This window comes from Bombus terrestris, chromosome 1 (genome assembly GCF_910591885.1).
Source record: "Bombus terrestris chromosome 1, iyBomTerr1.2, whole genome shotgun sequence".
NCBI classification, from domain to species: domain Eukaryota; kingdom Metazoa; phylum Arthropoda; class Insecta; order Hymenoptera; family Apidae; genus Bombus; species Bombus terrestris.
The window spans coordinates 5,812,661-5,836,467 of NC_063269.1; the positions used below are offsets into that span (position 1 = coordinate 5,812,661).

Here is a 23,807-nt window from a genome sequence, read left to right on the forward strand (position 1 = left end):
CGAACAAGGCCGAAGATAATACCAAAAGATAAACGCGATAACTTAATTTCATGACTAAAACATGCCTATTGACTAACATGGTTCAACCGATCAACCGTTCAACGCGGTCGGTCTTAAATTTCACGATTGCGAATCCTTTAATTTTCCAATTTAGAAATTGCTCCATTTTTTCAATTTAGAAAAGTCTCCGAGCTTCTTAAATTTCGTACGACCGAATTTCCAAGTTCTTCGAGTTTCGCGTTTGAAACGTTCCACTCGAATCTACATTGCGAACGTAAGAAGGAGACTCCGTGATAATTATTCATCAGATTCTGTTACACGTCAGCTACGATCGGTTAAGTAATACGCGATCATAGTTACAAGTAGTCGGAGCTTGTGTTTGAAATTTATCGTCGGTACTGCGAGTAATTATCGGTTTCTATAAAAGTTTTTCAACGCCTCGCATGCGCGCAATTTTCCACGCATGAAGACCGTGATACGCCAACTGGGGAAGCGCAGCAACGCTGCAATTTAGTAATTAATGGTGACATTGCGGATAATTAACTGCCGTAAATAATTGTAATTGTACTTAAGTTCTATCCGTTGGTCGCGACTATGCTGACGAGGGAAAAAAGAAAAAGAAAAAAAGCGACGAATGCACCGTTGCGTGTTCTTTACTGGCAAACCTAGCCCATCTTCATCGCGGTCGTCATCGCCGTTGTCGACAGTACCCGAGTCCGGTCTCGCTTTGTTCAAGCAAGGATGAGCCTGTTCTTGGAACTGCTACGAGGACGAGAGACTAATGCACGTAACAACAAATACGACACATGTACGTACGTATTATATGGCAAATACGATTAAGGGAAATACTTTCAAAGGTACTCGATAAACGGTAGGAAAAAATGGAACCGATTGTTATGCTGGGAGGATACGAGCGTAATTCGCATCGTACGATCTATGAAAGTTCATTGAACCGATCTTAATAAGAAACGAGAGGCGCTATCGGCAATTTATGACAAGCCAACTACGCGTTCCCGTAGCTGTGTATTTAGATGTAGATTAGGATGCGTGCAATTATGTTAGTGCGCTAGTAAATTGCACATCGGTGCCCAGCGTGATTTATCGTGCGTACCACGCACCTTTCAGGATCGGCTTAATGATCGTTTGCAGATCATTATCAGCAATCGACGTAAAGAAAGTTGCGTTCGTCGAATCGGCCAAGACTCGCGATTCTCGATTATCCGAACACCGATAGACACCGAGAGGTTCGCGAACGCGTTTTTACTATACGTCGATTCTATGACGTCTCGTCTTTACGACATACCAACGCGTCTCACTCGAATTTTTTGTTCGGTTCAAAGATCACCTTGCCTCTCGTTAAGCATTAATATATTACACGCAATTTGTAACAAAACGAGTACGCCGAGTGGCGGAGCGTGGATCGAACAAAAATATCGCCCACAGCCATTACACGTGTCCGATTATCGTCTACGAGAATCATTAACATCCTCCTTTCGGTTCGAAATACGAGCGGAACGGTACGGTTTAACAGGCAGTACGCGGCCAGCAAAACGGATAAACCAGCACGTACTGCTGGGCTTCGCTTTTATTCGCCAGTTCGGGACATAGACTCCCTCCCTCTCTCTCTCTCTCTCTCTCTCTCTCTCGCGATCAAGAGGTTCCTTTGATATCCGAATGATCGATGATCATCCAATTTTCCTGACGTCGACAAATTATTTCAACGCTATCTCTCTATCGTTAATTGATTTTACGGACTTCAATCGTTAATTCAGCTTACTCCACGTCTAATGGAGTAATTTGCAAATTATAGTCGTGCCGTCTCGAGATTTTCATCAGAGTCGGGAAGAACGAAACGCACGATCAACGTTACAACACACCGCGTTCCAGGAATTAACCAACGCGCCACGTAATTATCGTTGGATTTACCTGAAACGAGCAGAGTTAGAGGTAGCGCGCGGCTAATTTTTTAATCGTTTCGCGTATATAATGTAAGTCTGGTAACGATCACGCGTACCTACAATTTGATGGAAGGTTGAGCCGGAATAAATCGCGTGTGCCCGCAAATTGAATCGTTCGCTCGAGTCGTAAAACGAGATCGCGTTTTATTACAACTAGAAACACTAAAAATATGTTACGCGATTCTTGCCCAGATAAATAAAATGGTATCGTTCTCGCGGTAGAGTTAATTACTGGAAAGCAATTGTCTACCGACTTATTACGCATCTAACAACGAATGCATACAACTTCGTGCGTTCATCGTTTAATCGCTGGAAATGCTTTATTACCCAGCAAAAGCAACGGTTACGAACATCGTTTCCTTTATTATGGCAGAAAATTGCGCTCTTTCCTATCGAATACTTTCGTACGACGTCTTATCAAACGAGAAAAAACGTAGTCGTTCTTACGTAAGATCAAACTCCTAGTTTCCATTCAACGATCTGCGAAAAATCAAACCGATTTATAACGTTGAAACCGAATAACGAATCGTGATAATTCGCGGTTACTGAGAGACGATATTACAAAAGGATCGTCGATGTTTCGGTTGTTCGTTAAGCGATCGAATTAATGACGTAACGAAGTTTGAGAACATCCAACTGTGAAATTCGATCCATTAACGATCTAATTGAACGTTATTGCATGTTGAGGATAAACTTGCGATAATTACGGTATAACTGCTGGCATCGTCGATCGTTTCTCTGTTCGAATTCGAATGGCGTATATCGTCGCAGATGTTCCATGGGAAACTCTCGCCAGTTCGACACCCATTGGACGCGAATAAGAGAAATAAGAAAAATTCGTTGTTACCAACTTAATTACTTCTTACGATCGAGTGTAAGATAATTCTCGTAATGTGCAACGTTAGGTAGGTAGATAATATAGAGGTAACACGTGTGTGTCTGTGTATATATATATATATATATATGTGTATATATATATATATGTGTATATATATCTGTGTGTGTGTATATAAATATATATATAGAAGCGGTTATAACAGGGACTCGGCTCACTCGTCCCTCTTTTCTTTGCCTCGTCTCGCCTCGCCACGCCTTGCATCGACACGGCTTGAGTGTTCGCCTCGCCTCATCTCCCCTTTTACATCTTTTAATACTTCTGCGCGAACCTCTTCATTGTTGCAATTACTATCGGCCAGTCGATGTATTATACGGGCTAATTAATTCAGCTGGAAAGCTTAAAACGCATGTGCGGGCGTAACCTGCATCCGGAAGGTAAATATCAGCGGTTATCGGGAGCGCTATCGCGTGAGCAGCCAGCGGCTACAAAGGATTGCCGATAATTCGTAATTGCTTGTTATTATCGTGCCGAGAAATCGAACACGTTCAACCGTCGCCGGTTCTTGTCACAGGATGCATTGATGCGTCTATTAGCGAGAATTTGCAAGTATGATTCGATGCAAAAACATCTTCTTCGCTGTAACGCGTCCCGGTACGCCGACGTCTCGATTCCATGATTCGTACGCATCAACGCACTCTTCGGAATAACGATGATTTTCTGCGCTGTAAATAGCTCTGTAGTTTCATTCATGCCGCTCGCTCGTCGCGAATTTTTATATCCGTACGCCCCCTTATTTACGTAGTTAAGCTGTTACGCTTTTTGCAAAGTTGGATTCGCGCGAGCAACAGTCGCATCGCGCGATACATACTATCGTGCGAAGAAACGCAGGTTTTTACGCGGATGTAAGGGATCGCGATAGAAAATCGTGGAAAATTCTCGAGAAGTTGGTAACTGAAGATCATCGTTCCAACGTACTGTACGCCTATTATAACACATCCGCGAGAAATATACGCGGCCTCAATGAGTCGGCTAATTAGTTTATTACGCCGCGCTAATTTGTATGCCCATAAATCGCGATCGTATATACACAGAACACGTAATGTACCAAATGAATGTGTATACATGTATAGAAGTTGACTGTTTCAAACACGTGCAAGGCTCTTAGTAGAGTGTAAATATGACAGAAATGACGAACAGAAAATACAAATATGACTAGCAAGATTTTCAAACCGCTCTCCGGGAAATCATTCTATCTGAACCATCTAATCGAGCGTGACGCATCTAATCGGGTATTTGCGATACGCTGTAACTACTCCCAATTGACCGAGTGAATACGAATTAACATTGCAAATTTTTTAACACGAACGATGAATTAATAACGAGACAATTAGAAAAAGGCACCAACCGAATCGATCGTCGATCCAGCGAACTTTTCCTTCTTCGAGTACCGGTTATTCCGGTTTCTCTTTTAATTCGAAAATCAAAATTAGACCGGAAAACTGATAAAAATGTGGAAAAGAAACGAGTCTCTCGACGAAGACTCTGACGGGTTCGTTCGGGAAGCTGAACGCGAGGGTTTCTCTCTCGAGTCGGGGGAATCTCGAGTTTGCGCGCCAGCCACGAACAGTCGCTTCCTCCCTCCGTGAAATTACAGTGTTTACGCGAATTAGATTTCGGTTTCGGTAATTTTCAGTTAATAACGAAGCGAACTGGCCAACGAACGAACGAGCATTAAGTGCGGCTTCGAGCCCATTAATGCTATTATAATGTAAAAGGCTACCTACGCGTTCCTCTCTTACTCTCCTTCTCTATCTGCGAGCAGCCACAACACGAACCTGCATGTACGATGCTACGCGCATTCGATGTTTATGGCGAAAGCTAATAAAAATGAAAAGGAAACTTTGCCAGCCTTAGATCTCGCTTATCGTTCGCATTACGTTCAGGCTACCTGCATTATAAACTCATTTCCGATAAATCGGCCCAAATAAAAACAGCTGCTAAAGCCTGTACAAACCGCTTTGGTCTATCCTTTTTTTCCTTCTCTTTCCTCTGGCTGGCCGCGTGCCGTGCCTTGCTCTTGCTTGCACGACTTTGATTTCGAGCTATCGTATCGAATCGCCAAAAAACAAATTTTCTTTTAATTTTTTAAATTCTACATCGATTCGCGTTTAGAGTAGATACCGGATAATAACAACGATCCGCGAGTTTCTAACTATCTGTTGGAGCGACGAGATTTCAATAATATTGAATCAAGCGGCAAACGAACTTGACAAAATTTATTAAGCACCGAAAACCGGTCCGAGCAGTAAAATACCATTGCAAATTACGAATGGGAATTATCAGTAGCAGCTTGTAAGCACGCGGTAGGATCCTTCGGCTGCTATGTCCATGTATCGATCGCGCGTGAAAATGATTCTGGTCGTTACAAGCAAATCGAACGCTGTTACATGATCACTCACAGCATCGAACGTGCCGAAGTGTGGGCTTGTAGGGATCATTAATGCAGCAAGGTCGGTGAAAGGAACGATAGCTCTGTCCTTCTCCGTATCCCTCTGTCTCGGTGTCTCCGTCTCTGCGTGTCCGCGTGGTCGTACATATAATCCGATTCAAAAACAACTGACCGATCTCGAGTGGTGAACGATCATCGTTTAACTAATATCGGCGACACCTTGATAACCGTATCTTCTAATTACGCGATTCTTTTTAATTTGACGCGTCTGTTCTTGTCGATGGTCGCGAACGCCGCCTCTCCGCTCGGTTTGCTCACGCACTTTTGAAATAACCTATATCGCGCGTCATATATCCGATTCTAGTTCTATGAAGGTACAGTGGCTGACATTGATGCTAGGTGAATGGTTGGAGCACTCGCAATTTCCATTAGGGATTTCTCCACCTTTTAACGGTGCCTTCTATCGAAATCAACGACGGTAAAAAACGCGATTCAGACGAAAGAAATTGCAGCGGCTCGCAAGAAGCTCGTCTCCGACGGAAGCTAAACCAACAGGATTTCCCTATCTAGTCGGAGAATCCAGTTTAAAACACTGATAACTCGACACGAACGTGTACATGTTGCCCGTTAAATTCAATTGCAACGGTCGCAATTCGTTGGAAAATAACTTTCACTGACTTTGCATGTGAAGATGGAGCGGGTCTCTGATAATCAAGTGACAGGGTGATCCACGAATAAAGACAACTTTCTGATCGCAGATCATTCGATACGAGGAGGAGGAGGAGGAGGAGGAGGAGGAGGAGGCGGCGGCGAGCACGCTGTCCCGCAGACAAGTCCTGCGAGCAGCACGAGTAGCTCGAGCCAGGTGACTCAGGTGAGCCTACAACAGGTGAGCCAACAAGCTCACCAACAACAATCGGTACCGCCACCTACTACGACGACACCTCAATCTACTCAGATGGGAATCTCTACGGAAGAGGTGAGGACCGAGGAAGAGAGCAACCACCCTAGAGCAGCGCCGACCAGCCCTGAAAGTGAAACCGAGGTCGACGACTTTGCACCGAAAAGGAAACAACGCAGATATAGGACTACCTTCACCAGCTTCCAATTGGAGGAACTCGAGAAAGCTTTCTCGAGAACTCATTATCCCGACGTGTTCACCAGGTAAGTCCAGTAAAACCGATACACGCAATGCTGTTCTTCCAAAGTAGCGTTGCCAGCGAAAATGCGGAAGCGCTATCGTCTAATATCTACGAGGTCGAAAATATGGAATCCCCGACATGTTTCCTATCCAAATTGTCCTTCTTCGGTAAGCGTCCGGGGCCGTCTGTTACGGCTGATATTCTTATCAGCTTCTGCTCGTGTCCCTCCTGGAGGTCTAGGCTACTCTAGACGATACAGGAGGTGTCTAATCGCGTTCGCCAGGTTTCCCGTGTAACGGGATCAAGATACGGCAAGAAGTTGCAGCGCCAGCTATTAGCTGCTATCGAGCCGAAATATTTCGTGACCAGCGACTACCGTGCGCTTTTCACCAACGTTTACGGAATCGTTTCAAGCGAAATTACGATCCTCAGCAACGGCTTATCCTTCTATTCGAAAATCTGCTTTTTAATGGATTCCATAGTCGAACGAATTTACGATGTACAGGTAGACCTTGAACGTGGTCGTAAAACAAACCCGGGTGTTTTGCTCGTGACGTATATCTTACGGAATATCGAACGACCTATTGTTAGTAAAATTCTCTTCGTAATGTTTCCGTCATACTTTTCCTTCGAACGATTTATATGCGCAACCTTCTCGAAATAGCGAAAGGAGTAACTCGAGATATACGATGAAACGCGATACTAGAAAAATCCTAATTCCCACGACGATGCATGATCGACGAGGTTGTTAGCGGAATCCGGGAAAGCTCGCGAGATCTATCGATTCAGGGAAACGGTATATACGCACCCATCGATCATCTACTTTTCCCGTTAGCGTGGATCGTCTTGTAAATTCTGTTGCGCCGCGTCAAAACCATGGATTCGCGTTATTAAGTTCCCGGCTGTTGGATCCAGTTGCATAGAGTAACGTGTCGGCAACGGACTGTAGCGCAATCTATCCGAGTAACTTTTTCTTTCATCTCCTTTTTCTCTGTAGCTTCTTTCATAGCTTGGAACACCCGGTAGGTAGTTAATAGCGGTGTAATCGCTCGTAATAGGTCCAGTCCTGCGGCCAGGGTATGGGTTCTCGTAATTAACCAACAGGGGATATGCAGAAGAGCGAGTGTACAGGTATACAGCTAAGGTGTTCCATTGATAGAATAGACGCGCGATTAAAATTCGCTACGAATTCACAGCTCGAAACGGAGAAAGAGTTCGCTGGTTAAAACATATGCAGACTGCAGACGCGTTGACAAACAGCGTACAGCAACGATGCAACGAAATATTTAGCAGTCGTGCAAGGAATATTTGGCAGCCGTAACGCATGGATACTTTGAGTAAAAATTTCAAGGGCTATCTTATTATGGCCGTGCCGGACAGACGAGTGGACCCGACTGCTTATCGAAAAATTCCAAGTCCAGGCTCGCGTCTCGAGATAAAGCCTAATGTCCGTGGCATCTCGACGACGTGAAACCCGTGTCTGATCCGCTCCTCTCCGACGACTCCCGACCACTTTTACTTTCTTCGGAAAACACCGATGGTAAGGTTAATTTTGCAATTTCCGAGGAGAGCGCGGCGAATAGATGGCGTGGCTCGATAAAGAAATCGATCAATTTTTGTACGTAATTTCGCCTTGCCAGCGTAATCCACAGTTTCGTAATCGTGGATCATTTCCTCTTCGCGTCAAGTCGTGCCATATCTTTTTGCCGTTTTCATATAAATTAATCCCTACCTCGGTCGTACGTTTCTTGCTTCTCCTCTCTCGATACCGTGTTGGAGTATTAATTTCACACTAATTGGATTTTATGGTCGCTTAGGTTTATTGACTAGCTGACCGAGAGGAGGTAAGCCTCGCTCGATCGCGATGCATATTCATTAGGTGCTTTTACGAAGGAGAGTATGCGATTGGTTCTATCGAAAGCTACTCCGATCCCGTTGCCGATTGCCTTCTCTGCGCAATTTTCATCAAAATTGAAAAGCGCCTCGTGAACGCGCGTGGCTTTAAAATGTCGATCGATCGTCGAACGTCTCGACCGATCGAATTGTCCCGATCAACGAGGTCAAAGAAATCTGTACGATGAAATATCTAGATACGCGAGGATGTTGTAAGCCTTCAAACGCAGCCACTTACTTTTACGAGCTCTTAAGATCTAATTTAGATTAGAATCGTGTGGCTCGAGCTACCGTGCCTCGACTAATCATCCGACGGAACTCTCTTCTCTTACCGGACAGAATAGCTCGCTATTGGTTTTCATTTTTTTTTTCTCCCCCTCCTTCTCTGGCTTCTCTTCGTTGTTTTTATCACGAATAGACTTCTAGGACGTAAGCGAAGATACAAATGGAGAAAAAGAAGCCCGTATCGTATATAGAGCTGCAGTTTCACTTATAAAATTTATCGTTGGTTCGAAACGCGGTTTCAAAGGATCCACCTGTTTCAGAAATGGCAGAACTCGGTTCTCGGTAAATCATTCCGAAGAATACCTTTATATCCGTGGGGTGGGTCGGTGGTGAGTTTAATAAGGATGATTGTTTCCAGTGATCCGTGGAACGGAACCAGTTCCACGGATCTCTGGCTACCTTCTCGATCCTGTCCTTCTCTTCGTCCCTGCCCACCTCTCCACCCTTCTCTCCCACCTTTCCTCTATACCCTGTCCTGGCTTGTAACTTCTGTCATTAATCGACCGACGAGTCATGCTCCCGATTAGAAATACCGCCAGCCTCTTCGTTCCGTTATTCGTTTCTTGGCAAATGAGATTAGTGGCCCTGTGATCGCTAATTAGAACGACTCCACGCTCGAAAATCAACGCCGCGGTCGTCCTCTCTAATTTTCGCTGCTTCTCTTATTGTTCGTTTCGTTATGCGAGCGTAATCGACGATCCCGTTGCGCTTAATCCTTTTTTCTGCTTTTTCGCTTTAATCGCAGAACCGAACTTTTTACGAGAACTTCCTACCCGACCGACCCATCTTCTTTTCCACGATTCGCAGCCGAAGCGTTCGAAAGGAACGGACGTCGGAGGCTTCTAGAGAGACTCGTTCGCGATTCGATCGACGACAGTGTAGCTAATCGGTAATTGGCCCTTCACGGCGTACGCGTGTTAAGCACATATTACGCACGCATTTCGCACGCATTACGCGACCGGCTACCGACTTTGTTTTCTCCTTCTCTCTCTTTCTTTCCCTCTCTTTCTCATTCTCTTTCTTTATCTATCTATCCATCTATTTGTCTATGTCTCTCTTTCCATCCCGTCTCCACCTAACGCGATCAAAGCGGTCAAATCGAGGCGAAAACGCAGGTGAATTTCGATGGTTTACCTGCACCACGAGACTCTAATTTCGGGACATCCCGTTTCCGTTATTACGATTACGGCAAATTAATTTCCCTGCTATGCTTTTCTTAGGAAAGCGACTGCCACGCTACCGTCGAAATAGTCCGTAATGCCGTGTCATTCCATCGGTAATTGCCGTTTCGAACACAACATTCTAGCAGCAGTCGAGACGTATGATTTATACCGAGATTAATGGCAAATTCCAAGGGTTGTTCGTTGACCAACCCGATCGTTAGAGCGGAGATGGATTGCATCGCATTATGCACGGATATTACCTCGTAGCTACCAGCTTTTCTATCGTCTTGCACGACACAGATCTGGCACATTCTGTACCTTCCTTCGCGGCAGCGTAAAATCATCGAGCGCCGCGCCGAACGCATCGCGATGCACGTGTCCTGGCAATTTGAGTACGCTCGAGCCATCGTTTGATTGATATCCGGTTGCCAATGAAAAAAAGACGGACAAAGCAAAGGATGGAGAGAAACGAGGAAGAGGAAGAGACTGACGAGGTTGGAACGAGCGATCGCACAATCGCGCAACGTGATTGCGTGGCTTATCGGATGCCTACACGTCATAAAAGGAACGATAATAATAAACAAAAGAACAATTTTATCTTAACTTTCGAATTTCCGTGAATCGATTGATCGGTCGATCGCGGACGGCGACAATCTTAAACAATAACGATCAAGGTTGCGTCACGAGCGACAATCACGAACTCGCCAGTGCACAGCGGCTAGCTAATTCAACCTCCGAGGTTAATTAGATAATGTAATTGTCTGGCAATTACTCGAATTACTCGCGCGCCAAGCCTCTCTTGACTATATCGCCACACGCCACTCGCGCGATTCCATATCTCTGTCTTCCTTCCTCCCAGTCATGGTTTCGTTATCCATCCCTTTCTCGCCTCGCCTTGATCGCGTACGCCACCTATCATTTTCCTCTTCGTTCGAACGCGTATACCAGATCCATAGAGAAACACGTACGAAGCGAACGTACACGATATCGCATTGAATCGTTACAAAATCACACGTGTACTTCAATCGAGGAAAAAAAATTTGTTTTATACATCGCGTCAGACATCGTAATTTCGCATTAGTTCTAATCTTTTATCTAGCTTCGCGATATTTATTCATTATTCGTCCCAGAAAAACATAAAATATTAATGAAGCGAAACGAGCAACGTAACGAGATCGGACAAATGCCTCGGGGGAAAAATCACGAGTGTAACGCGAGAAAATCGGTCCCCGCGATTTCGTTGAAAAAATTGTTGCATACGTTACGGTGAGTTTTTTTAAGAGAGGGAAACAAGGATCTGAAAAAAAAAAAAGAAAAAGAAGAACGAAACGATTGGAGTGGAGTCGAGGCGAGAATGATTGCAGAGAAGCTCGCGTTTAATCCGCTTAGCGGCTGCTTTGATGGAGAGCGCTTGTTCTATCACGATGAGATTGCGAAATAGCAGTTCCGTTCTCGCATTGGTTCCGAAGTTGATTGCGGCCGGTTGCCTGTTGCATCAACATCGCGTCCTATCGTAAGGAAACTCGAACGTTTTACTTCCTCTCTTACGTTCGTACACATCTCGTTCGCACGATCGCCAACGGTATTAACACGAGTTTTAACCTCGATGAAGGAAACGAGCACTTTTACGATACAAATATGCCTGACGTCATCGCACACGCTCGTTCAGGTCGGAGATGGATGAGCCTGTTAAAAAATTACACAGCGATAAATTGCACGGAGGATTTGTGAAAGAAGTTGCACAAGCCCGTTAACTCGAACGTACGACTAATCTGAGACGCTGTGTGCGCCTCCCAGAGTACTAGCAACTAGCACATTTCCCATGGCAAGGACATCGAAGAAGGGGAGATACGTAATAATAACGATACGCGAATCGAGGATAACCGAGTCGCAGTGAACGGCGGTTGTAATTAGGGACGCCCGTCTAACCGCGAAATTTCGTGATCTTATTAAATCCAGAAGGACGTTCGTGAGTGTGCCGTAGAGAAAAAGGGAAAGGCTAAATTATTATTACTCGCAGGCCAAGGTGCTCGCTGGGATCTCGAGCGTTCTTCAGGACTCTGCCGAGACACCGATTTTATGTAGGATCTTTAACACCGATCATGGATAGCAACGAGAGTATTAAATAACCGGTCTTTATTCACACGTTTTTCATTAACATTTTCCCTTGGTTCGCCGTTCGTAGAAATCGATATTACGAGCAACTTTGCCTGAGATTGTGCGATCGAAACATATATCGCAATATGTTAAAACGAACAGAGTTCCAATATCGATCTACTGCGTGGAATATCGTCGTATATACGTACTGACCCGATTTCATTTCCAATAAAACGGATGGATGATTCTACGTTATATCCGGTAGAGGTGAAAAGAAGAAACGCGATGATAAAAGCGGCATAAATCAGGGCAGTCGATCTTGGAGGGTTCGACCGAAACTCCCTGTAATTTCGGGCGGGAACTAACTGAAACGAAGCTCGTGTACTCAAATGCGCCTAAACACGAAATTGAAGCGAAGCTGATCGAAAGGTAAGAGGAGCAGCAGCAGCTTCTGTGCGCGATATAATCACCGAGATTTCCTTGCGATTTCGTGGAACATCTGGGCAATTTGCGTGCGAGATGAGAAACCCCGCAGGCCGTCTAGCGAGACAGCCGTTGCGAGATTCGCTTTTGCCTCGGACACCGATCCGTAATCGCTGGTCAATCCTTTCCGAACCTGCAAAAACCCTACAGATCGAGAAACGAAAGGCTTCCGGAATTTTGTTTTGCTTTGTTCGAACGACGCGCAACACACGGCTATATCGATCGGTTATTTCTTCGACTTTTGCTTCACGATCACGTGACAGAGAAGTTCAAAGAATCGATAGCAAAAGGAAAAAGGAAGACCGAAGAAAAGATATTGTTATAGAAAAATGAAGATAAAGAAAGAGAGAGAGAGAGAGAGGAAGATGAGGAGCAAAAATGCCTACTGATCGTTCGTTTCTTTGCGGAAGTACTGACAATTTTGTTACATAAACAGTTGTACTTTACGATCATTTTATGACCGCTAATAATCATTTAATTTATAGTAAATAATGATATGCGCGTAATATCGTCGACAAATAGAATTGCACACACATGTAGCTTCGTTAAATATGTATGTATGTAAGACCAAGATACGATCTACCCGGGCAATAGTGAATAATTATGAAAATGTTGTGCTACAATGCGTTACACTCGTCACATTAATTTATGCGAATGGCAATCGAATTGAAAAACCACTGTGTTAGAAGATTTAATACAATTAATTGATATCTTACTAACATTCTAATTGGTTTAATTAACGTACGATTACTTGTGTTACGGGGATTTCTTAGTCTCTTTACTACAATCATTCACGACACGATCGCCATACGTTTAACGTCTTAATTTTCTTAAAAGTATACAATTTAATGCGGCATACGCTCGTAATTATCCGACCACGTTATATATCACTTCGCTAACCTTGCAATTTCTATCTCTTTTTTTTTTTTGCTTCCAGGGAAGAATTAGCGATGAAGATCGGTCTTACGGAAGCACGAATACAGGTTAGTAAATCGTACGTCATTTTCTCCTCTATTTTCTTACTCTAAAATAATATTAACCAATTTTGAATAAAATGTCGTTTGAAATGTTTATTCGTTCGATGATCGTTATGCAAAAGAGCTTGTCGATATTGATAACTTGCAACTTGTGACTCTTGTAAAATTGTAGTAACGATATTAATATTTTTTCCCCGATAATTCTGTGAGCAACGTAATTGAGTATACCGTGTGTAGGATTTACTAGAATGACGAACTACCTCGCAGTCACGATAAACGGAAAGAACACGAGCTGTCAAGAACAGAGGGCGAGAGTATCGTCCGGTAATCGTCTGCGTGACAACGGCGCGCGTCACGTTGGCAAGCAGAATGCGTCCGTAAAAGTTCGGTGCTCGAACAACCGACTAATTCGCTCAATTAGTTTAATTTATTCTCGGTATTTACTCGGTCTCACCCTTTCCCAGTTCGCCACTCGTACGTTCCTTATATAGCGGTCTCCTCTTTTCTCGGCACACTTTTTTCGTCTTTCTTAAACGCACAGCGCGCATTTATACGCGTCTCTCTTACGCCATGGAAGTCCACGCTCGGTACTTTTCATTATACTTGCAAATATGTCTCCATCCACTGCAAATCGACGATTTATTTCGAGTTTAAAGTCATTATACCAGCACACGCCACCAGAATCGCTATTAAACGAATGCTACGGTATCGGCAACTTCGCTACTGTGCTAATCATTTTTAAGAATCCGCCGAAACTTGTACACGCCTCTCGTTTGTCTAAGGCGTTGCTTGGTCATCGAAAAACCTGCACTTACACCCCATAAGTATTTGGACAACTGGTGTAATTCGATGGAGATCAAAGACCGACATTAGATCAAAGAAATAAGTCGTTTAAAGTACATCTTGTAATATGTATACTCGCGATAATTTCGAGGTGTTCAAATACATGCGAACATACGTATACATCTATTCAAATATTCACTCAACGTTAGTTTAACTAACACGCCGTCCTTGTTGAACAGCAATTTTGATCTATGTTCTCGTAGACGCGTTGAGAAATATTCCAGAGAGTATTAATTCCTGGTCTATCGTAGAGTATAATTATTTAAGGAGGAAGGTTTTTCGTTTGAGGAAGTGTTCATGGTGCCGCGGCTAGGGATAGAAGCAAGAGAACCGTTGAAAGGGGGAGAGATAGAGAGAGAATGTAGCCGGCGTCCGCGTAATTAATGCGGCACGATTAAGCACGAAACGACTAGGTTCCGGCGGCGAATCGTGGTTACGTTTTGTTTTAAAAGCCACAAGTCGGATGTTTAGCTCCCTGCTGGGGGCAATCCTGCTCGCTGTGGGGGGTCCTGGCACCCGACCCCCCACACCCCGTCACCTTTAACTCTCCATACGCCTAGCAACGACTTTGCATGTTCCATTGTGTCTGTCCGATCGTTCGAATCACCCGTGGAACACACGCGTTTCGTTCTCTTCTCTTCTCTTCTCTTCTCTTCTCTTCTCTTCCTATTCCACTCTCGTATTCTCGTTTTCTTTCTTTCGCGTTCCATGACCGAATATACCAGTTCGTATTACTTAATCCTTCTAACCGATGTACATATTACTTGGTCTCGATTAACCGAGAATTCGATAGAAAGAAAACGTCACTCACAGAAGTTGCCACTCGTTTTTCTAGTACGTGTGATATCATGTAAGAGAGGTCGAAACTTTCGAGGGAACAAAAAAAGAAAAAAAGAAAAAAAAGGGGAAAGGGGAAAACGATTAGTTTGGTAGTCTACATGATCCATAATCTCACGAGTCACAGAATACTTTCCTCGCGTCGAACGATCGATCGAATCGATTTTCGAATCGCCAAGTCATCCCGAAATATCCTTCCATCGATCCCATTCCCTTGCCTATGCAATGACGAGGCTCCATCGTCGCCGATTGTACTGGGAGTGTCTACGGTCTACATGTTTCGGCGGTTCTTTTGATTTCCTAGCCGAGAATAAAAATATCCACGTGGAAGAATCTTCCTACCACCTCAAGACGAGGTATTTTCCAATCCAGCGAAGAATCCCCGAACCGAGTTGGGCAAACAATCGTCAAAGATAATTTGTCGCGTGTCGCTAAGCCTATAAAATAGTACTTGGACAAACAAATTGCTTGCTAAAGTTTTCTACTCGAACTTGAATCGCGTCGTGGTTACGAAACGAACGCGTACAAAGTATCTTCGTGGATTCGTCGTCTTGCAGAAACGAGCAGATGTTTAGTACAAAGCTCGCGATTATCGAACCACGTTGGGTCGTCGTCATTACGTTCTGTCACGAGATATATGAAGGCAATTTGTTCGAGTGGAACCGTTTGTCTCGTTTCTGCGAGGCTTCTCCACGATAACGTGAAATCCGACGTATATACGCGTGTTCGTGTTCGAAGCACGACACACGAAATCGACCTAACAACCGAAAAGGAGACTGCGGAATTAAAGTCCGTTAAAGAAACAGGGGGGAGGAAAAAAGAAAGAAGAAAGGACTCTGGGAAGAGAAGGGGATTGCGAGCAGGGAAGACGAGGGAGGAGAGCTTCCGTTGAACTGATTAGAGCTCGAGTCTTCGAGGAACCTTCGCGATGGAATGCGCTCCAATGGTCGACGCATCACGAACGATATTTGTTTCATTCGTAATCGTTTGTTCGATACAGCTTACACGCTCCCAAAGGCCCTTCCGTTCGCTTGAAAAATCGTTGCTCGGTGTAGGAAGAACGAGTGTGATTTGATTTCCGTTGTTTCTCGCGAGAAGGTTCAATTTTTGCTCGTCTAGCGGATCTTTCTCGAGTTTCGAATTTTTGGGATGGTAACAATGGGCCAGAGGAATGCCAGCTAACGGTTTTACGATGGCCGATATTTCGTTAATTTTGAAGAAAAAAAACGCAAGGGACTGGGTAGGCGGATGGAGAAATAGAGGCGAGAAGGGAAAGAGAAAGGAACGAACGGACGAAGATCACTGGCTCTGCCTCGCAGCGATCGTCGGTTTCCTTCCATCCTCGACAATAATGATACACCGCGAGTTTCCTGAAAAAGGGAGAATACGTCGCGTTAACCAGAATTCGCACTTCCACGGTTCGCCAACAACTTTCAGAGAACGAAGTAGTATTTGCTTTCCGACCCGGAATCGGATGAATAGGTTTCCTGAAACCGGACTTGAAATCGATTCTTTCGATCGTTCCTCGGTTCTTCGTCCTTCGACCTAGTTCCTTGAAACGCATCGACGAAACAACGGACGATATTCCAAAAATAGACATACTCAGAGGTAGATCGGTTCCAGAGAGCGGAGGGGGAGGAAAGGAAAAAGGTAACGAGCGTAGAAAAATCGTCATTATCGTAGATTGTTCGGTAGCGTTTAAACGTTTAAGAGGAACAGTCTGTATAAAGACAAAGATGGAGGACGAAGAAAAAGGTGAGAGAATAAAATACGCCGTTTGGTTACAGGTTTGGTTTCAGAATCGACGCGCAAAGTGGCGGAAACAGGAGAAGGTTGGGCCTCAGGCGCATCCGTACAATCCGTACTTGGGATCAGGTGCGCCACCACCATCGGCGGTCGTCGCGCCGACCTTGCCGAACCCTTTCGCCCACCTGGGCACGTTTCCCCTGAGGAAACCCTACGACGCATTTCGTTACCCACCTTTGGGTCACGGACCGGTCCTTCCTGGTAGTTACGCCGCTCATCCCTATCATCGCGCGCCGCCACATTTGCTACCACCTGGAATGCCTCTGCCTTACACGTCGGCCGCGTCCTTTCAAAGTCTCCTGGCGAATATATCCGCAGCGCAGAGGCCGAAATTGGTACGCGGTTCACCACCTCCGCCTCCGCCTCCAACGGCGCCCGCGATCAGTCTCGCGCATCCACCGGTTCCACCGCCGCCTCCGACAGCCAGTTCACCGCAAGGTTCGCCCACAGGTAGCGTCGGACTGCCCGACATCGACAGACGAACCAACAGCATCGCCTCTCTCAGACTCAAGGCCAGAGAATACGAGCTTCACCTGGAGATGCTTCGCAAGAGCGGAGATCTCATCAGCTGAAGAGACTCGCTGTTCTAAATACATCTAGAAACTGCGATTCCATCACCGGTGCCTCTACATCTACTCTGATTCATTGATCCAAATCGCCAACCACGACGATGGTCGTCATCTCTTCCCGTCGAACCACTGTTTCCTTCGACCCAGATCGAGCAAACGGAGCCAGTGGAACGGAACTGCGTAGAAAAACCTGAAACGCGACCTACCATGCTGGATGGCCGATGCGACAAGTGGTGGAAAAATTCACTCGTAACCTCCGAGATACGCGTTCCCTAATGCGATCCTGCCGACCGATACAAAGTATAAACGTCTCCTTAGGTCCACGCTTTCGTATGTTTCGTACAAGATACGAGCCAAAGAAGTCGCTGCGAAGTAGCCGACCACTTTGTAATTAATCGCGTGTACGCGAAGGAAGGTTGAACAATAGTTATCCTTCTTTCACTTTGTGATCACTTTGTGCCTTCGTTACGTAATATCTAATCTTAGGAACGCTGGACTCGATTGTATTTCAAATTGCGTGCCAGCGATTATCGAGTTAAAGAGGTAAACCGAACGCGATCTCGGGATACTTGTCATCGTCTTAACTATCGTTGGCTCTTATGGAATTCGAAGACTCTCGGTAGACTTTAGGCAACATGCTTCGTGCGACAGATTTCTTGCAATACACAACGCGAAACCAACGATTCAAGTGTCGCGTCTGCGTTGACAACTCGAGCGACCGTTTAGAAAACTCGCAATTAGTAGACGAGTTTTTTGGTGGACGTTGGAATTGTCATTGCTCTTTAGCATGGACCGTGACCCAATGAATCAATGACTCAAGCGACAGACAGTTTTTACGACATCGTTCATTAAAAGAAGGACGATATACCTGTCCATGTACAAACACGTTTCTTCAACCTTTCTCTTAATGTCATTCAGAATACCGACTCTACGTTTAGACGATTACGGAAAGAACGAAGAATCAAGCGAATGTGTTTCTTCGTGTACAATAATGCGTATAATATACAGTAATGGTGAGGCAATGTTTCCAGCTATAACATACATATATATATAGTATATATATTTACAAGAAATGCTTCGGAATGTCTTTCAAATCTATCTTTCGACGATCATGAAAATTTAGGATCCCGCGTATACAGATTTCCCGAAAACAACGGCAAGTACCTTTGTGATTATGGCTCGCGAGAAGCATCAGATGAGAAACACCCGACGAGAACATACAGAATTTTCATGGAGTTTTCAAATGCGTTCAACGCTGATTCGATAGATTTGAAAAACAATCGGCGAAAGGATGGAGGACGTAGTCACTCACCGTGTTTGGCGAACCGAGAACATCTACTTGCGATTATAAGATTATTTTTAAGCAAACATCATCGAAAGATGTCCGTCCAGAAAAATACTTGGCTACGCGACAAGAACTTCGCTCTCGAATATATTTTTAACCGTACAAGATTTTTATCGTCAATATCGAAATTGTTATGCTTTATTCTAAAAAGGAGAGTTAACGTTTCGAACCAATGCAATTGTAAGACGCGAGTTAAAGGATTTCTGACGAATTATTCGTCCGATACGAACGAAATTATTTAATTTCGATTATTTCTTTATTTTTACATAGGCCGTCGTACGCATTTTAGATAAGAGAAAATACTATTTATATACGCGTTCTTTAATTCTTGAATGTTCAACGACAAGTTATAATAAGTTTTACGACTGTATAAGTATACTTAGTTGCGTAAGTTACCTGTAAATAATTAACGACGTAACTTTGTGAGGGGATCTTGCAAATAATTTTCCGACTGCGTATCGCACGACAATATTAGACTTTTTTTTTCGAAAGTCGTTTCAGAGGAGCAACGTTCCAAACGTTCGCATCGTACCATAGTGAAGAAGAAATATTACGATTCCTCGGATGTTAGTATAAAGAGTGATCGAAGTTGTGACTAGAAATTATCAATCTATTCGAAGATCTTGGACAAAACAAAAAGAAATACAACGTCGTTCAAACGATTTCTCGTTTCATTTTCCACGAGTAAAAACGAACACTAGATTTCCAGTTCATTGTATTTCATTGATCCTTTTACCTTCCTCTTTTTACGACTAATAAATAACTGCAAGGCGAAAGGAAGACAAAAAGAGAAAGAGCAAGCGGAGGTGGCGAGAGGACAGACAAAAGAAAGAAAATGAACGGCGTTCTTTATTATACGAACCCTTTCTATCGATTATCCAATGATATCGATATTCAACGAATAAAAGCACGCGCGACATGATAAAAAATATTTAATTTATAGGTTCGTCAACTTCCTGAAGGAAAAAGAAGAGTATACCATTCCCTTGCACATATATTATAACTCTGGTTAGGAGTTTTCAAGAGCTTGCAACTCCTGCTCGACTGACTTATGACAAGTAATTCGCGCCCAGGCACGCCCGTCGACGAGTTATTTAAATATTTTACAGTTTAATGGAGTCCCAGACCATTAATGCGCGTCAGCTAATTAGCGGCATCGTGAATACCTTCGTCCCCCTCTGAGTGCTAACGATCTTCAGGTTGATAAATCGAACGATTACCGACAAAACGATCCGCCGATCAAAACTGACGCAGCCTTAGGTACGCTGCTTCGTTCAACTCGACCATATGCTCTGATCTAACTTGCGTGCTACACAGGGTTTAAGTAATGTCTCGCGAGCTCCGGTGAACTCAATCGGAACTAAACGCATAACGGACGCGCTTTAATCACGCGTTTTATTCTTTAACGCTCGATCCAACTCGGCACGATCTAATTTTCTGAAAATATTACCTGCTGGGACACCGGATTATCCGCTGTGCGTATAATCGTCTTTCTTTTCTTTTCTTTTCTTTTTTTATCGCGTACGTGTTTGCTAGATGAAATCCAAACAACCGAAAGGACAGTTCGGGAGGCCACGATGCGTCGTTCTTCAAACATCAATCACGTCGGATGATAATCGGACGTTGGAGCGTTCGACTGTAAAAATTTGTTGCGAAAAAGTTGACTCGATAACGCGCGGCGAACGATAAGAGGTGGACGAGAACGAGTAGAGGCGTGTCCGGATGGTGATCGAGGTTCGATCATTCGAGCCGCGTGATCTGTTGATCCCGCGCGATCGAGATGCAGACCACGCAACCACTCGATCCCAAATTCATCGTGTTGGCCTGGCCATTAGCAAATTACTACGGTGTAAACAGTATCGACGATGCCCGCGGGTACGTCGGCCTACGTGCACCGGTCTACGTATGCATACGTAGATGTTTATACGTCGCAGGGATAGTGGAGAAAGCCAGTTAGTTAGTAACCGATCATTATAGCGACGTTTTACACCGGCTCTAGCCACCTAATAACTGTCTACATCGGAATGAATTTAGCGATCGGTAGCAACCGGCTTCCAAACCGGCTACGTTCTCCAAAAAAGAAATATTAGACGGGTCGAAAAGAATGTGCTCTCGAAACAGTGATTTGTTCGATACCAATTTCCAAGCTGCTGTTAGGGTTATACACGGTCAACGATACCGTAGACAGTTCTTGGTCGACGATACCATTCCGTTCTATTCCTCTCACAGAGTGTCGTTCGAATTCCCAAAGAGAGCTTTAAAATTAACTAAATGCACGATTGTTAGAAATTTCTTACGATTCTATCGTTAAGAAATCGCTGACTACAGCTGACAAAAGATCCAAGCAAAGGATCGATTTCATCAAGCAGGTACTTGAAAATATCGTGGAGAGGATAGCTTATGGATCTATTCCATGATATTGGACGAAGCAACTACGTAGATGCAGATTTTTTAACCATTCGATTCGAACAAGGAGGAGGGTCGTGATTACGAAAGAATCAATTTTGCCAGAAGGTACTAGAAGCCACCGAACGAAGAGTAATAGCTTTTGATTTTCGTCTGGCTGAAATTCATAGGATAAAATATTCGTTTAACCGCATCAGGGAGCCGCGTTACTCCTCATTTTCTAAATGCTGGTCGTTTTTTCCCGCGTCCACTCACGCGGAGCACGCGTAAGGTTTTATCCGGTTAACAATCCCTAATTGCAGGGTTTGCTGTAACTAACTCGGTTAACGTGAAGGCCCCCACGATGATTCTCCAGCTACGTTACCTATCATCGCGATAGATGCAGATTAAACAGCACCTTAATCTCAGACTTTGCAAGCTCGCTCGAACCTCGCAGACCTCCCTTGTGCTCCCTTATAGTTCGTTTAATAGGGTCTAACGATAGGGAAACGGTTTACGACAGAATCGTGGCCCCCATCTCGACGTTCGCCAAGGACCTCCAACTAATCGACCGTAATCGTTGTTCCTTCGATTATGTCTTGAATTATGTCTCCAATTTTATAATTCGATTAGGCCATAAGGTGTCGAACGTTTCGTTATACTTTCGATTATCGTCGTATAACAAGAAGTTTGAGGCATCCGTGCCGAGACCCGTTCGCATCGTCGCGATTGCTCTGCGTTTTCTTGTTTTCCTTTTTAAATTTGTCGAAACGATGGATACGGGAGTAAGAGTAAGTACCTACGATGAAATAGAGGCACGTAAAAGGCATAAAAGAGATGGGAAGAACGAAAGGCTTGCAGAAGAGGTGAATGAGAAAGAGAAGAAGGTGGAAGAAAAGAAGACGACGACGAGGAGGTGGACGACGACGAAACCGACGGTGGATGAAGAGGAAGGAGGAGCGGCGAGACTCCGAGATGAGGGATGTACGGCGTGACGGTCTAATTGAGGCCTTCTTGATTGCATTTACACCGCTGCACGGCCTCCTGTATCCCAGGTATCCAGTATCAGTCTTCTGTAGCGGATCCACATCATATTTGGCCCTGGCTTGGCTGCTTCTGCTTCCACTACACCGCTTCCTTCTCTCTTTCATACCTCTCGCCTCTTTGCTCTCTTTTCTCCCTTTGCTTCTCTCTTTCTATACCCCTTTGCCTTCTTTCTCGTCCCCTTTCATTTTTCGTCGAATCGGCTCCCTCCACATCGGTACGCATAATACGTGTGTATATTACGCACATTGTGCAAATTTTCTCGTTAACGTCGACGCATAACACGAAAAGGAAAATAAATGCAAGGCAAGAGGATAATTTATTCATCGGCAACCATCTCGACGTTATCTCGCGATCTCGCTCCTTCCTTCTCCGTATTCTTTGTTCTTTCACCAACGAGCGGCTATTCGATAAAGCGTAGACATCGATCATCGACTAAACGAGCCAACGTCCAGGTTCGACGACACCGAACGGGATATTAAAACGGAAGATCATAGCCAGCCACGCGAGATTTACGGGATTTCGGAATCTCCCGATATTCCCCAACATGCGTGATCCGATTTAACGGTTTCGATGATTTGAAAGACGGTCGAGTTAAAAAGTCATCGAGCGACCAACACGTTGGATGGCCGTTTGAAAATCGGACAGCGTTTTTAGTCGAGGGGAAAAAGGAGGCGGTTGGAGTTTTGGAAGTTTACACGCAGGCATGTCGAGGCGAGCAGTTCCCCGACATGGCATAAAACGCGCAAACGCCGCCATTAGTTACTGGCACGGTCGCGGAATGCTATCCGGCCGGAGCCTTATTAAGCCCATTACGTCTTAATTTATTTCCTTATTTGAAAAAAGACACGGCCACGAGCACGACCACGACCACACCACCGTTGGAACCGAGAAATAATGATATAATTCCGCTCAGGCGTCTCGTGGTATTTGCATTCGATCGCGTCGGTGGATATGTAACCCCACTGAGTCTATACGATAAAACTTACGCGTGTATACGTCGCCGCTGATAAATAACAAACGCCCACGATTACCCTAAACGACCCCTTTCGTTTCGAAGCGACGCTGACACTCTACTCGATTTCCTCGCCACTCGCTTCCACGACATCGATGTGCAGCAATGTGCGCACAATGTTTCTTCGTCGTTCTACGCAACGAGGAACTAGCGGTGGTCGAGCTGTGTGCAAAGCTGTGGTCGTGATATTGCTTGCGGTTTACGCATTCTCTGTGAGAAAATCCTTCGTTCGGGTGTCCATAAACCTCGCCGAGAAACTTCATCGTGGCAACTCGAGTACATTGAAACTATTTCCGTTCGATCGTGTTTCTAATCGAGAGGCGATCTCAAAGAAAAATTAAAGAGGCCCAAGATCAGAGAGCAACAACGCGTGAAAATAATTGAGTTAAAAAAAAAGTAGCTCGAAGGAGCGAGCATAGTAAGCGGTTTGTTAAGGATAATGTGGGATCGCGTGAAAGCTTCAGAAGCGACGGCGATTGACCGGATAAATAAATATTCCGCGACGGGATGACGTGGCAGGAGGTTGCGGTTTACGCCCTCGGTGGGAAAGATTGCTTGTCCCGCGAGCAGTATTCGCGTTCCACGTCCTTGTTTGCAATTCGCCGCGTGGTGTTGCGTTATTAGCGTAAAGGGGCGAGTTAGCCGCAATCGCGATGGTAATTTGCGCGTTTGCCCGTC

At 44.7% G+C, this 23,807-nt stretch overlaps 1 protein-coding gene across 2 annotated transcripts; it reads left to right on the top strand.

Moving 5' to 3' along the window:
- Positions 1-329: 329 nt before the first annotated feature.
- On the top strand, positions 330-19,347 carry LOC100646892 (homeobox protein aristaless). 2 transcript variants are annotated; one of them, XM_020863107.2, is made up of 5 exons: positions 330-808; positions 6,004-6,119; positions 6,204-6,409; positions 13,246-13,291; positions 16,753-19,347. In XM_020863107.2, the coding sequence occupies exons 1-5, from the start codon at positions 742-744 to the stop codon at positions 17,341-17,343; spliced, it is 1,026 nt and encodes a 341-aa protein (XP_020718766.2). In that variant the 5' UTR covers positions 330-741; the 3' UTR covers positions 17,344-19,347. The 2 variants fall into 2 exon arrangements, with proteins under 2 accessions (XP_020718766.2, XP_003393215.3); XM_003393167.4 differs by having other exon boundaries at positions 333-808; positions 6,004-6,409.
- Positions 19,348-23,807: the final 4,460 nt, after the last annotated feature.